General features: G+C 39.4%; 1 protein-coding gene across 15 annotated transcripts in view; it reads left to right on the top strand.

Moving 5' to 3' along the window:
• LOC138705208 (uncharacterized) overlaps positions 1-12,793 on the top strand; it is a 383,346-nt gene that overhangs the window by 24,047 nt on the left and 346,506 nt on the right. For 9 of the 15 annotated variants that reach the window (XM_069833987.1, XM_069833985.1, XM_069833984.1 and 6 more), the window contains one exon: positions 124-3,771. The exons of 1 other annotated variant lie outside the window; for it this stretch is intronic. In XM_069833987.1, coding sequence (XP_069690088.1) covers positions 660-2,015 — 1,356 coding nt within the window. In that variant the 5' untranslated portion in view covers positions 124-659 and the 3' untranslated portion in view covers positions 2,016-3,771. Of the gene's footprint in view, positions 1-123; positions 3,772-5,126; positions 5,497-8,353; positions 8,513-12,793 lie in introns of those variants that run through there. 5 more of the 15 variants (XR_011333658.1, XR_011333661.1, XR_011333659.1 and 2 more) reach the window with 2 other exon arrangements.

The raw sequence follows: 12,793 nt of genomic DNA, 5'->3' as shown, positions 1-12,793 counted from the left end.
TATTCGTGTGGAGTTTAGCAGAGAGTTTTGTGATGTACTAATTATCTTGAACTGCATTCATTTTTCTGTCTGACTAGCGTGCAGTCAACTCTGGTTAAATACCGGTCGGTATTTTTATTTCAGGTTATTGTTTCTCTAGCTGTGATATAACTAAAAGTCTACCACAAGCTACAAGGAGTTCAGTGAGATGGTTTTGGTTTACGTTTTACTTAGTTATTGCAGCAGAACGAATTTGACGAGTATGAAATTCAAAATGAAGGCACTCATTGTGTGACGTTTGAGGGGTGACCAATTTGAGTGTAACAGCTATGTGTGGGCTGAGTGTTGGTTACGTCAAGGTTGTATGACAAGATGGATGCCAGCGAGGGGGAGTACCTGCCTATGTAAGGTAATTAGCTGGATTTGATTAACATTACTCTGTGAAGAAGATATTTTCTGTGCTACGAATTTATTTTGTTGTTTATTCTAAATAAATGGTTGTGTTTAACATAGGGAGTGTGTGTTGTTACTTAACTACCTCGACACGTAGATTACCATCCTGATCATAACGTTTCATGGCAGGGTTATTTGGTATTATTAAGATATTTATCTTTTATTTTATTAACAAAGAAGACCAACCAGACCCAGCGACGGTTCAGTGTTAGCAGAGTTGCGTGTTTATGATCGGCGTTTGGAATCTCAAAGCCGAGGTACTTGGGATTGTGCTGTTTTGTTGTTTTTTGTGTTTCAAGATGGATGCTGGAATGGTGGAGTGGCGCGCCCTCTGTAAAGATGAGTTGCTATATGAGCTGAGAGCACGTGGTGCGGAGGTTGACTCGAATGCAGATGTCACCACTCTCCTAGCCAAAGCTAGGGAACCGGGGTTCGTTTCCCAGCAGACTCCGCGGAAATACCCCCAGTACTGTATCGCTAGTGAACTTTTCAAATGTGTAGAAATCGTGGAGTCCTTTTCCGAATTTCTGGAGGAGTTGAGGGTCGATTTTCAGAAGGATCGTTTTAGAAGAATATGGAACAGGGTGATTCACTGGGAATTACGACTGAAAGATATACTCGAGGTTAAGTTGGAAGTTGTAGATAGGGAAAAGTTCGAGAAGGAAATGCAGAGATTGGGGATAGTGAAAATGGAACTAACGAATTTGAAAAAGAGTAGGAGCCAGGAGAGTCCGGTCAGGGGTCAGGAGACCACGAGAGAGCAGAAACAGGGTTCAGGGGTGGCCAATGAAGCTCAAGTCCCTGTGAAAGTTTCCAATCTCGACAGGAAGAAGGACTACCTTAGCTTGATTTTTTCTAACATGCCTAATCCTTTTGAATCCGTTCTGAAGAAAGGGATGGTTTTCTCCGTTAGTAGTATACAGGCAGTCATGCATTTTCTAAGGGTGTTAGTGCAGTTTAAGGGTATATGTAGAGCTTTTCATTTGGATGAGGCCTCGCTATTACATCTGATGTTCCCATTTGCTAATGGAGTGTTAACTAACAGAGTATTGGCGGCCATTGAAGACGAAAAAACCTTGCTAGATTTTCATAAGGGTATCCTGAACGAGTTCATTCCTGACAAGACTCGTCGTCTTCTGTTCTGCGAATATTTCTACCGTAAACAAGGTGACAGTGAGACCCTACTTGAATACGTGGAAGAGTTAAAAGTCATCGAAAAGGTTTTTGTAGCTGGGTTGATGGAAAGTCAGATAGTGGACGCTGCATTGTCAGGGGCGTGCGATCCCGAGGTCAGGGCTCAGTACCTAAGTGCCAACCAGCCGCAGATCTTCCTTCAGCTCGACGCGTTATGTGTGCGGAATCAGGCGATACTAGATAGTGGTGCCCTGGTAGGAACCACCCCGATTAGATCCGTCGTTTTGGGACAGGGCAATAAGTGTTTTGTTTGTAACAAAGCAGGGCATTTTGCCCGTGAATGTAATCGACGGGGTCACGTGGAGCAAAATCAGAGAAAGAGTGAAGAAGTTGTTCGGGTTGTGTCTCGTGAGATAAGTGCCCCCTCGCGGTCAGTGCCCCGTTGCTAGGGCTCAGTTAGGTGGAGAGTTAGTGGAGGTGTTGTTGGACACAGGCAGTGTCGTTTCTTTGGTTAGTTTAGAATTAGCGTGGAAGAAGGGATGGGAGATTATCCCCGGGAACATGGTGTTGTTCTTGGCTACTTCCCAGTCTCTTTCGGTCAGTGGTCGTGTCAGTTTGAAAGTTAAGGTTGGACAGGTAGTTTGCGAATTTAGTTTCTGGGTTGTCGAAGGTTTGGTTAACCCCGCCATCTTTGGCGCTGATTTCATGGCAGAGACGGGGCTTATTGTAGACATCCCACAGGAGGAATTTTATTTTAAACATGCTTCGGAGATCAAATTCCACTTTGCTAATCGATGTAAGGCGCCTAAATTGCTTCCAGTTGGGGCATCGGTGGACCTTGTTGCTCAAAGGGATGAAGGGGAAAGTCAGGAAGTAGATTCGAGTTCCTTGGGGGAAGATCGGGTCTGCGTTGGTCAGCCGGAACTGAGTGGTTCTCCGATTGTACTTCTGGAGTTGAGTGAAGTTCCCTTGCCGTTTTCAGGAGTTACGAAGTCTCTACACTACGATCCAGATCCCGGAGTCAGTTTGGAACGTTTTCGGGAGGAACGGGATAGGATAACTTGCGAGTTGGGAAAAGATATAACTTGTTATACCGCTAAAAGTTACCGGGAACCGAAGCCAGGGGTTACCAGGGGATTTGTAGCCGCTGTGTCAGTTCCCCGTTTAAAGTTGGGTTTTGTGGCGCCCAAGAAGACTTTCTCCGCGCCCACGATTCTCAGCTTAAGGAAGTGCGGGGTGCGCGGCACCAACCATATGGTCAGGGGTTTTTCCCCATGAATGTAACACCTGTGTGGCGCTGGGTCAGAATACCGCCACTGCAGCCCATGCATGAAGTAAGAGTCTTCTAAAATGGGCACCTTTTCCCCCTAAGGGAATGTAAAAGGGGAAAAGGTTAGGTTAGGTTAAGTTATGTGAGTGTGGTCTGGTCAGTTTAGCCGTCCCAGGGTTTTGCATTGTGACGGACGGTGAAACGACACTGCAGACGGATTTTGGAAGTGACGTCAGAGAGGTTGCGTGAGTGAGGTCTGGTCAGTTTGGCCGTACCAGGTTTTTCATTGTGACGGACGGCCAAACGACACTGCAGACGGAATTTTGTGTTCAGATCAGAACTGGTTCGGGTTTCTGATAACTCTGTTATTACAGAGCTGTATGCCTAAATGTCTCATTTGAGCATTTAGTGAGCTAAGGGTTGTTTTCATTGTAAGGTACTTTGCACCAAACGGTGGTACTTACTAAAACTACCCAGTAAAAGTTTGTACTAGAGTGTATCATGAGTGGACGGTGTGATGAGTACTGTGCACTAACCTGGTTTTGTCACGAAGGAGTGTGTTACCTTTCATATTCATGAACGGGCAGTGGACACATATGATTGTGCATATCATCAAGAGGAAGTGATAAAATGGCTGAAAAGACTATTATACCAGAAATGGTCATATGTGAAGCAAGTTATAGACACCACTTAAAAGTTTGTATTATTCACGTGTTTTCCTTCGTTTCAAGTTTATCTTATTCACTTTGACATTGTTGTATTATTAAGTATTTCTTTGTTTTTGAGTTCTATATTGTTACGTGTGTTTTTAGTTCTAGGTTGGCTTTTATGTATCATCACAGCTCGAGCTAGTTATTTTGGGGGTCGTTTATTCGCAAAATTTATCTTTTCCTTTTTCTCTTCTCTCTTTATATGTTTTATCTTCTCTTTCGTGTCCTCTATCCTTTGTAGCTTACTTTCTTTCTAATTTATTTTCTCTACTTGTTTCTCTTCTTCTTTTCTGTCACTTTAAGATGTTGCTGTTTATGTTTGGCTTTGTTGCATCGATCACGTTTGTGGTGGATATATTTACTGATTGCGCCAAAGGTGGAAGTGTGCTGTGACTATAACCCAGAGGTCTGTGGATCGAAGGAATTTAGTTGGTTGGGGTGACTGCGACGGACTACAGTCATTCTGAAGGGCCAATTGGGTCGCGGGGGAGCACGGTGGGGATACCGCCTCTACCCGTGGACACTCGGTGCCTAAACGATTTATGTTCGACCATCTGGATGGGTTGCAGCAGTGGCGTCAGTGCTGGTTGTGCACTTGGAAGATACAGTATCTAGTGGCTTGTGATGGGACATAGCTGGGGATGAGTTCCCTTTTTGGTAGCCTACTTGTCCACACAGCGTCTTTGGACCTGGAATTGGCGCTGTTCAGGAACTGCGCCACTTTTGGGGGGGGGGGGAGTCTGTGCCTTTTATTTCGGCACGTCTTTCTTTTCCTTTCTATTTCTTTTACATTTTTCTATCTTTATACTTTTCTCTGTTAGTTTTAATTATTCTAACTCTTCATAGATGGCTTGTAGTTTTTTCCTTTCTTATCTAGTTCTTCTTACTTCTCGTAGATGGCTTCTTTCCTCTCACTTTTCTGTTTTCCCGTAGTCTATGGTGTTCTTTCTTGTAATCTGTGATGAGTTGAAAACAAGGGCCTAGCCTATGGCTGGCGAGTGATTGGTTGATTCCCTGGGGAGAATTAGTATTTATTGCTGATTGGTTGATACCCTGGGGAGAATTTAGTATTTTCCATTATGTTATCCGATTATCCGTTTGGTATTTCGCCTGTGAAGCGAGTTGTTCGGGCTAGTGGCGTCAGTACGCTAGAGGGATGGCTTGGAGGTAGAACGTGTGTTGTGAAGGGCACGAGCTCCTATGTAGGCCGGGGATCGAACTGGGTTCGATAAGTCTACTAGTAGCTGCGTAGTCCAACGTGTTGTGGGAACCTGCAAGTGTATCGCAGAGGTTGCAGCAGTGGCGTCAGTATGCTAGAGGGATGGCTTGGAGGTAGAACGTGTGTTGTGAAGGGCACGAGCTCCTATGTAGGCTGGGGATCGAACTGGGTTCGATAAGTCTACTAGTAGCTGCATAGTCCAACGTGTTGTGGGAACCTGTGAGTGTATCGCAGAAGATATTCGTGTGGAGTTTAGCGGAGAGTTTTGTGATGTACTAATTATCTTGAACTGCATTCATTTTTCTGTCTGACTAGTGTGCAGTCAACTCTGGTTAAATACCGGTCGGTATTTTTATTTCAGGTTATTGTTTCTCTAGCTGTGATATAACTAAAAGTCTACCACAAACTACAAGGAGTTCAGTGAGATGGTTTTGGTTTACGTTTTACTTAGTTATTGCAGCAGAACGAATTTGACGCGTATGAAATTCACAATGAAGGCACCCATTGTTGTGTGACGTTTGAGGGGTGGCCAATGTGAGTGTAACAGCTATGTGTGTGCTGAGTGTTGGTTACGTCAAGGTTGTATGACAAGATGGATGCCAGCGAGGGGGAGTACCTGCTATGTAAGGTAATTAGCTGGATTTGATTAACATTACTCTGTGAAGAAGATATTTTCTGTGCTACGAATTTATTTTGTTGTTTATTCTAAATAAATGGTTGTGTTTAACATAGGGAGTGTGTGTTGTTACTTAACTACCTCGACACGTAGATTACCATCCTGATCATAACGTTTCATGGCAGGGTTATTTGGTATTATTAAGATATTTATCTTTTATTTTATTAACAAAGAAGACCAACCAGACCCAGCGACGGTTCAACACTACTGAAAAGTTGTGGATGGAATTTCTCACAGATCCTCTTCCTGTTACGAAGCATTTAGTTTTATTGATCCATTTAAGAGATACTGACTCGTAACACTTTATGTGAGCTACTCTGTATGCACATTATAATGCACCACATCATACCAACGACACACTCCTATGTGCATTCCATAGGATACACGGAGATATAATTTCCATGCTTGACCTCAGCATTAAGAGGTAATATAGTCAGTATATTGCTTTGACCACCTTTTATATTTTGGAAAGATCTGGTATTCAATCAGGCATTGAACACCAGAACCATTCTGGAAGTTATGACGAAATTAAATGCTTCCTTCACCTGGGCTTTAACCAGGTTCTTCCAGTCTATATTGAATCTACCTTCGTCTTCAATTGAAGAGAGAGAGAAAAGGAATCATATTTGTTGAAACCATTAAATGACTACATTTACTTGCCTCCAGTTCTGTTGTCAAGTCATTCAAGCAGATTTCAGCATTACTAATGACCTCAACATGTATTATTTCATTTCCTCCGCTTTTTTTCTCTTGAAGACAAAGTTAGATTCAAACTTTAAAACATCGTGCTTTCCATATATCGTCACTGCACCTCCAAAATCCGCTATGTGCTTTTAAAACGATTTTGTAGGAGAAAGAAAAAAGCATCGTCACTCTTAATTTTCAAAGCTACTTTCAGTATAACTTCAATAAATGCAAGAAAAATGATTAAATTATACCGCAAATAGGTTTGAAAATCAAGGAAATTAAAAGTGACATTTGCTTTTCTCTTTCTCTTGCAAATTATTTTAAAAAACACAGCGGATTTTGAAGGCACAGTGATGATATAATTAGTAATGTGTGGTTGATGGTCAGCTGAATTTCAGTACCTAGTACAGAATGAGTAGTATTTGAATTCATATGGTGATAAGTACATAAAAATTAATTTTAAAAGTCACAATAAAATGTGAAGTACCGGTACAATATTTACAGTCTATTCAGTTAAGTACCTTAACAATTCAGGAGAAATGTGAAATTAAGTGCCGTAGAAGTCTACACCTGTGCTAGATATAAAACTCTGTTTGACAAGCCGACAAAAAGAATATATGAGGAGGTTTAATTGTGATGTGTATAAGAAGTTTGTGTGGTTGAAAGACTGTGATATTAAAAATGCGCTATTCTGTTTTCCATGTCTTTTGTTTGGTAGCGATTCTAACTGGACTCAGAAATGAAAAGATTAATAAACATGTAAATTCGGCGAAACAGATAAGTAACACCTTGAACTTGGCTGGGTTGAGAACAGTGAATATTTAGGAGAGTTTAAGTTCAACTCATAAACAAGCTGTTGAACATAACAACAACAGCGTGAGAAAAAACAAAGAAGTGTTGTCTAGAAATTATTGACTGTATCAAGTTTTGTGGAATCAACGAGTTAACATTATGAGGGCATAATGAAAAGATAAGGTCTGACAATCAAGGAATATTCCTCAATTTGGTGAAATATACAAGTGAAATAGATTCGATGTTCAAGTCCATTTGGAGACCTCTTTGCCATTTATAGGCCTGTAAAATGAGCTATTGGAATGTATATTGGACGTATTCAGAGAGGAAATTTTAGCAGAGATTGAGGAAGCCGAATTTGTCTCTGTTCTTGCTGACGAGATCACAGATATATCTGGAAATTTATGATTGTGGTTGTAGTTCGGTATTGTAACAAAGAAGAAAAAGCTGTGGAGAGGTTCTGGGGTTTCTTTAACACAACCGAACAAGATGCAAATGCAATATCAGAGCTAGAAACAATTTTAAAACAAAGAAAGATAAGCTTATTGGACAGAGCTACGATGAAGCAGCTATTATGAGTGGTGTATTAAATGCAGCACAAGCAAAAGTTAGAGATTGTTACAAATATGCATATTTTGTGCATTGCTATGCCCATTGGTTGAATCTCATAATGGAAAGAGCCGCTAAACAAAATACAAAGGCTCGCAGCGAAAACTGTGAAAATGAAAACCCTAGCAAGCATTGTAAGGTCAAAGGGAATCAGACAAGGGTTGTGGCAGCCAAGGAGTGTGTGACTTCATTATCACACAAGCTAACACTCGATTGCAATTCATAGATCATCTTATAGTACCTTCTCTTCTGTGTCAAGAAAAATTTTAATGCTACAAAAGATCATTTCCTGAAAATAACCTAAATGTATATATGAAGCTTTTTCCAATGTCTGATAAAGACAAACTAAAAAACCGGACCTCACTGTGTTGTATCAGAGACAAAAATTCAGAAATATCAGTGACGCAGTCAAGCTCTTGCAGTTTTTTCTATCTGAGAATTTGCAGGCCTCATTTTCAGAAGTTGTGAAACTATTACTCATAGCTATCACCATACCAATGACAACTTCCAAACCAGAACGTTGCTTTTCTTATTTGAAAAGAGTAAAATCCTATCTTAGAAATACGATGAGAGACAAGAGACTGATTGCATTAGCCATGTTGTCCATTGAAAAGACTATGTTAAACGACATCTCAGACTTTAATAAGAAGGTGATTCAAAAGTTTGCAACCTACAAGACAAGGCACATGGAACTTATCTTTAAATAAGGCAAGTTGCATGATTTATAATGTATGCAGCCCCTCTGAATTCAATACCCACGAGTCACCACTGTTATTAATTATATTGTTTTAAATTTTCATTATTTCTTGTACTTCCATTTGCAGATGGTGTCCAGATGGTAACTCTCTGAAACAATCAACATATCACATGAAGGGCCTGATGCACTGGTTCTAGTGGATGAAAAAGATGGTACTTTATAACTTTTTAAAGTATATCTTTCATTTGTAGCATTTCTCTGTTATGTATAATAAAAATTATTTCTGAACCATAGAAATTCTAATTACAATACGTAACAAAAAATTGTTTATGTTCATTTCTTAGTGTTTATTGGATGAATTCGACTGCTGAACACGAATATACCATTAGTTTCTTCCAAATGTCGATACTTTTTTTAAATAAACAACTATTATGGTTTTTAATAATTTGCTAATACAGAGTTGGGCAGATAAAACTGGCCCGCCTCATTTCATTTGATTTCAAATTATGTTGTCTATCTTTTATTCCGCATGTTTAGTTACATTGTTGCTTGTTACATGCTATAACTTACAAATGATTTATAAACTGTTCTGTTTGTTGTTGCAATGTAAAGAGTTGTTTTGTGAATAAGAATAGTTCTTTCAAATCAAATGAGATGAGACGGGCCGGTTTTATCTGCCCAACCCTGTAATTTTGAATTTTCCACTCTTTTGTGATAATCTTAGTAGTTCAAAGCGATTATCAGTAGATGGCAATGGCGTTTTTCATTAGTAACATCAGTGTACATCCACATCTTTAATTGTCATATCTATGTATATCGATATTTTGCACAAAATGTCTTCCTGTTGTTCGTGAAATTCTAAATTGCAACTACTGCAGTTCAGTGATTATGGAAACGATTGATTCTTGTTTTTTAGTGAAATATGTCAGTATCCAGACGTTGTAAATTGCCTGCAGACTCATTTTGTTATGTTTGTGGACATTATATCGGATCTAAAAAAGTGAAACATAAAATTGTGTTTGGGACAAAGTTCTGTATCGCTTACCAAGCTTATTTCAGTGTAACGGTTGGAAACCAAACTGTTGGATGGACTTCTCATGTGTCTTGCGATAGCTGTAGGTCTACCTTAGAGAGTTGGCTACATGGAAAAAGAAAATCTATGGCTTTTGCAGTTTCTCGAATATGGAGAGAGCCAACCAACCATCACGACAATTGTTACTTTTGTATGGTTGACATTACACATTATAAAAGTACCAAGAACAGAGCACATTCCATATCCTAGCATACAGTCATCTATTGCTCCAGTACCGCACTCTGAGGAGTTGCCAATTCCATCGCCACCACAACAGAATGTATCTGAAGATGAAGATGTACAAAATCCTAGTGATGACAGTGATATCTGCAATAATGACGAAAGCCAAACAAATAAACCACAGTTCTTCACTCAACAAAAATTGGACGACCTTATAAGGGAGTTGGAACTAACCAAATCAAAGGCCGAACTCCTTGCATCCTGTCTTAAGGAACATAACTTGATTGCTAAAGGATACAAAATAAACAAAATATAGAGTAAGACATAAGGATTTTGACTGCTTCTATGAAATATCTGAAAATCTATGTCTTTGTAGCAATGTTAATGCTCTTTTTCAATATATCCAGATTCCTCATAAATCAGACCAGTGGCGTCTTTTTATAGACAGCGCAAGCAGTAGTCTTAAATTTGTCCTACTACACAATGGGAACAAATTTTCTTCCATTCCAGTGGCTCATTCTGCACAGCTGAAAGAAACGTATGAAAATGTCAAGCTGCTCTTGGAAAAATTCAACTATGGAAGCCACAAGTGGGATATTAATGACGATTTTAAAATGTTGGGGTTTCTTCTTGGGCGTCAAGGTGTCTACACCAAATATTCCTGCTTCCTATGCCTATAGGACAGCAGGGCAGACGGTCAGCATTACACCAGGAAACACTGGACAAAAGGAAAAGAATTGAAGCCAGGCACACACATTGTAATAAATGAACCTCTTGTGTCTACAGAGAAGATTCTGTTACCCTCACTGCATATCAAACTTGGACTAATCAAACAATTTATCAAAGGTTTGAACAGTAACTCTGAGGCTCTAGCTCTCATCAGACAAATGTTCCCCAAGTTATCTGAAGCAAAAATATAAGGTGGAATTTTTACCGGGCCACAGATTCGAGTGATGTTACAGTCTAAAGAACTTGTAGATGTTATGACTCTTGACGAATGCAATGCTTTTGAAGTGTTTAGAATGGTAGTGCAATGGTTTTTTGACAACAAAAGAAGTGACAATTACAAGAAACTGATTGAGAATTTGATGCAGAATTACCGTGTGCTAGGGTGCAGAATGTCAGTCAAAATGCATTATTTGTTTTCTCATATTAATTTCTTTAGACCAAATTTAGGAGATGTAAGCGAGGAACATGGGGAACAGTTTCACCAGGACATTCAGCTTATGGAAAGAAGGTATCAGGGTCGTTGAGATTGTGCAATGATGGGAGACTATATATGGAGCATCGTATGTGCAGAGGAGTCAACAGAACATAAAAGGAGAAGCCGTTCTCGTGTACATTTCTGAATGATGGTATTGTTGTTTTCCTTTTTTCAGTGTTATTCAGTATTATTTGAACTTGTGTGAACCACTATAGAATGTATTGTATATTAGATTTCACTTTATTTCTCTAGTTATATTAAGTAAACATGTAATTTTGGTTGTTTTTAAGAATATTGAAGAATGGATTATTACATCCAAAATATCGACATTGGGAAAAAAAAAACCACCCCTATATTCATAATCAACATCACCAAATTAAGCAATAAACACCAAAAAAATAAGATAAACAAAAAGTTGCTCAAATTTTGTTACGCAGTGTTAATTGTGAAGATTGTTTCACTCAGTGTGACATCTGGAAAAAGGGACTAAAAAGTGAAGATTCCATGTATGAACAATCTAAGCATTTTTTACCAAGTTCATTCTTTCTCCTTCACTTACACACTGCAGACAATAATCGTGAAGCAATTGAAAGGAATGGTGGAAGGCCATGGAATTCTGTTCTGTCTTTACTCAGACCTTTGATCCACATTACAATAACACCTTTCCAAGGTTACTTTGATTTCTGGGAATAAAAATAAGTCGCATGGTGCTAAGATTATCGAATTACAATAGATGAGACAACACACATTTTTTTTGTGCTGATCAGAAACTTCCTAGTAATGAAAGCCCTATGACTTAGTGTGTAGTCAGGCAATAGGAACAAACTGTTTTCTTCTTGACACTTACACTGTAAACAAGGGAATCTCTGAAACAAACACTTCAAAATTTCCAGATAATAGTAACTGTTTGGTCACTGGTCACAAGCATTTTGTGCACAACTCCCTTGCTGTCATACAAAATAACTTACAGTTTTGTTTATGTTTTATACAGCGGAACCTCGATACAACATATTACTATGATCTACCAAAGTTGTTGTTGTTGTTTTCTAATGCCAGGCGTTTGACAATAAAGTCATTTGACCTCTTGCAATCCAATATTTTTCAAAGATATTATCATAGCCAGCCACTGAAGCACAGATTTTGAGGTGTTAAATGGCAAGTTGTAGCCGATTTAAGTGAACACCATATTTTAACGTTTTGGTGGCTACTTCATTCACACACAACCCCCAGAATGTCTGGAGGACCACACCTGCTGTTGGTCGATGGGTCCATTGGACCTAGCTGGGAGATCTTGTTGATCACTAGCTTTCCCTCCTTAAGCCACTGGAGGACGATTTTAGTGCCATAGCAGGTCAGCACTAGGAACAGAAAAGTAGAAAGAGGAGGAAGGAAAGGGAAATGAACCCCTAGGCCTCGAATGCTCTAATGCCGTCGGGGTCGAAGAAAGTAAGAGTTCAGTCAGAGGACTGGATAGGAAAGGGTAAAGAGGGAATTAGGTATTGAATAGAGGAAAATTATACCAAATTCAGTCATTAACTCATCAAGCTGACCAGTGCTAATTGATGAGTAGCCCCTTCCTTTAGTTCAGCTTGTAAAATTATGCTTACTAACAGCTGCACCACGGGAAGGTAGGGATGGGACGTTGGGTATTTGTCCAGGTTGGTTCCTTAAAGCCTTCAATGGGAAGGATTATATAGAATATAGCCTATTATTTCTGTTGAGAATTTAATCAGTAAATTTATTCTGATGAAAGAGCTAAGTACATATGGAGTTTCAGTGCTGTAATTCTGCATTTCCATATGGTGAAAAATTGGTAGAACGGAAAAAAATTCTCTCTGGCACCGAGACTCGAATTCGGGTTTCCAGCTTTATGTGCTGATGCTTTATCCACTAAGCCACAGAGAGAAGAGAGAATTTTTCTCTGTTCTACCGATTCTTCACCATCTCAACACAACAGTTTTCTGGGGACTAGAAAAATTGTATTATGTTGTATTGAAGGATTATGAAAATTTTCCCAAATTTTCTGTTGTGAAAGAGAGAGTACAGTAGAAATAGCTATGAAACATTACATACTGTGAAATAACATTTACTCACAATTTGATTACCAGCAC

The sequence above is a fragment of the Periplaneta americana genome, chromosome 8, assembly GCF_040183065.1.
Source record: "Periplaneta americana isolate PAMFEO1 chromosome 8, P.americana_PAMFEO1_priV1, whole genome shotgun sequence".
In the NCBI taxonomy this organism is placed as follows: domain Eukaryota; kingdom Metazoa; phylum Arthropoda; class Insecta; order Blattodea; family Blattidae; genus Periplaneta; species Periplaneta americana.
Note: the sequence above shows the minus strand (reverse complement) of the source record. Positions and strands in the feature narration are given on the sequence as shown.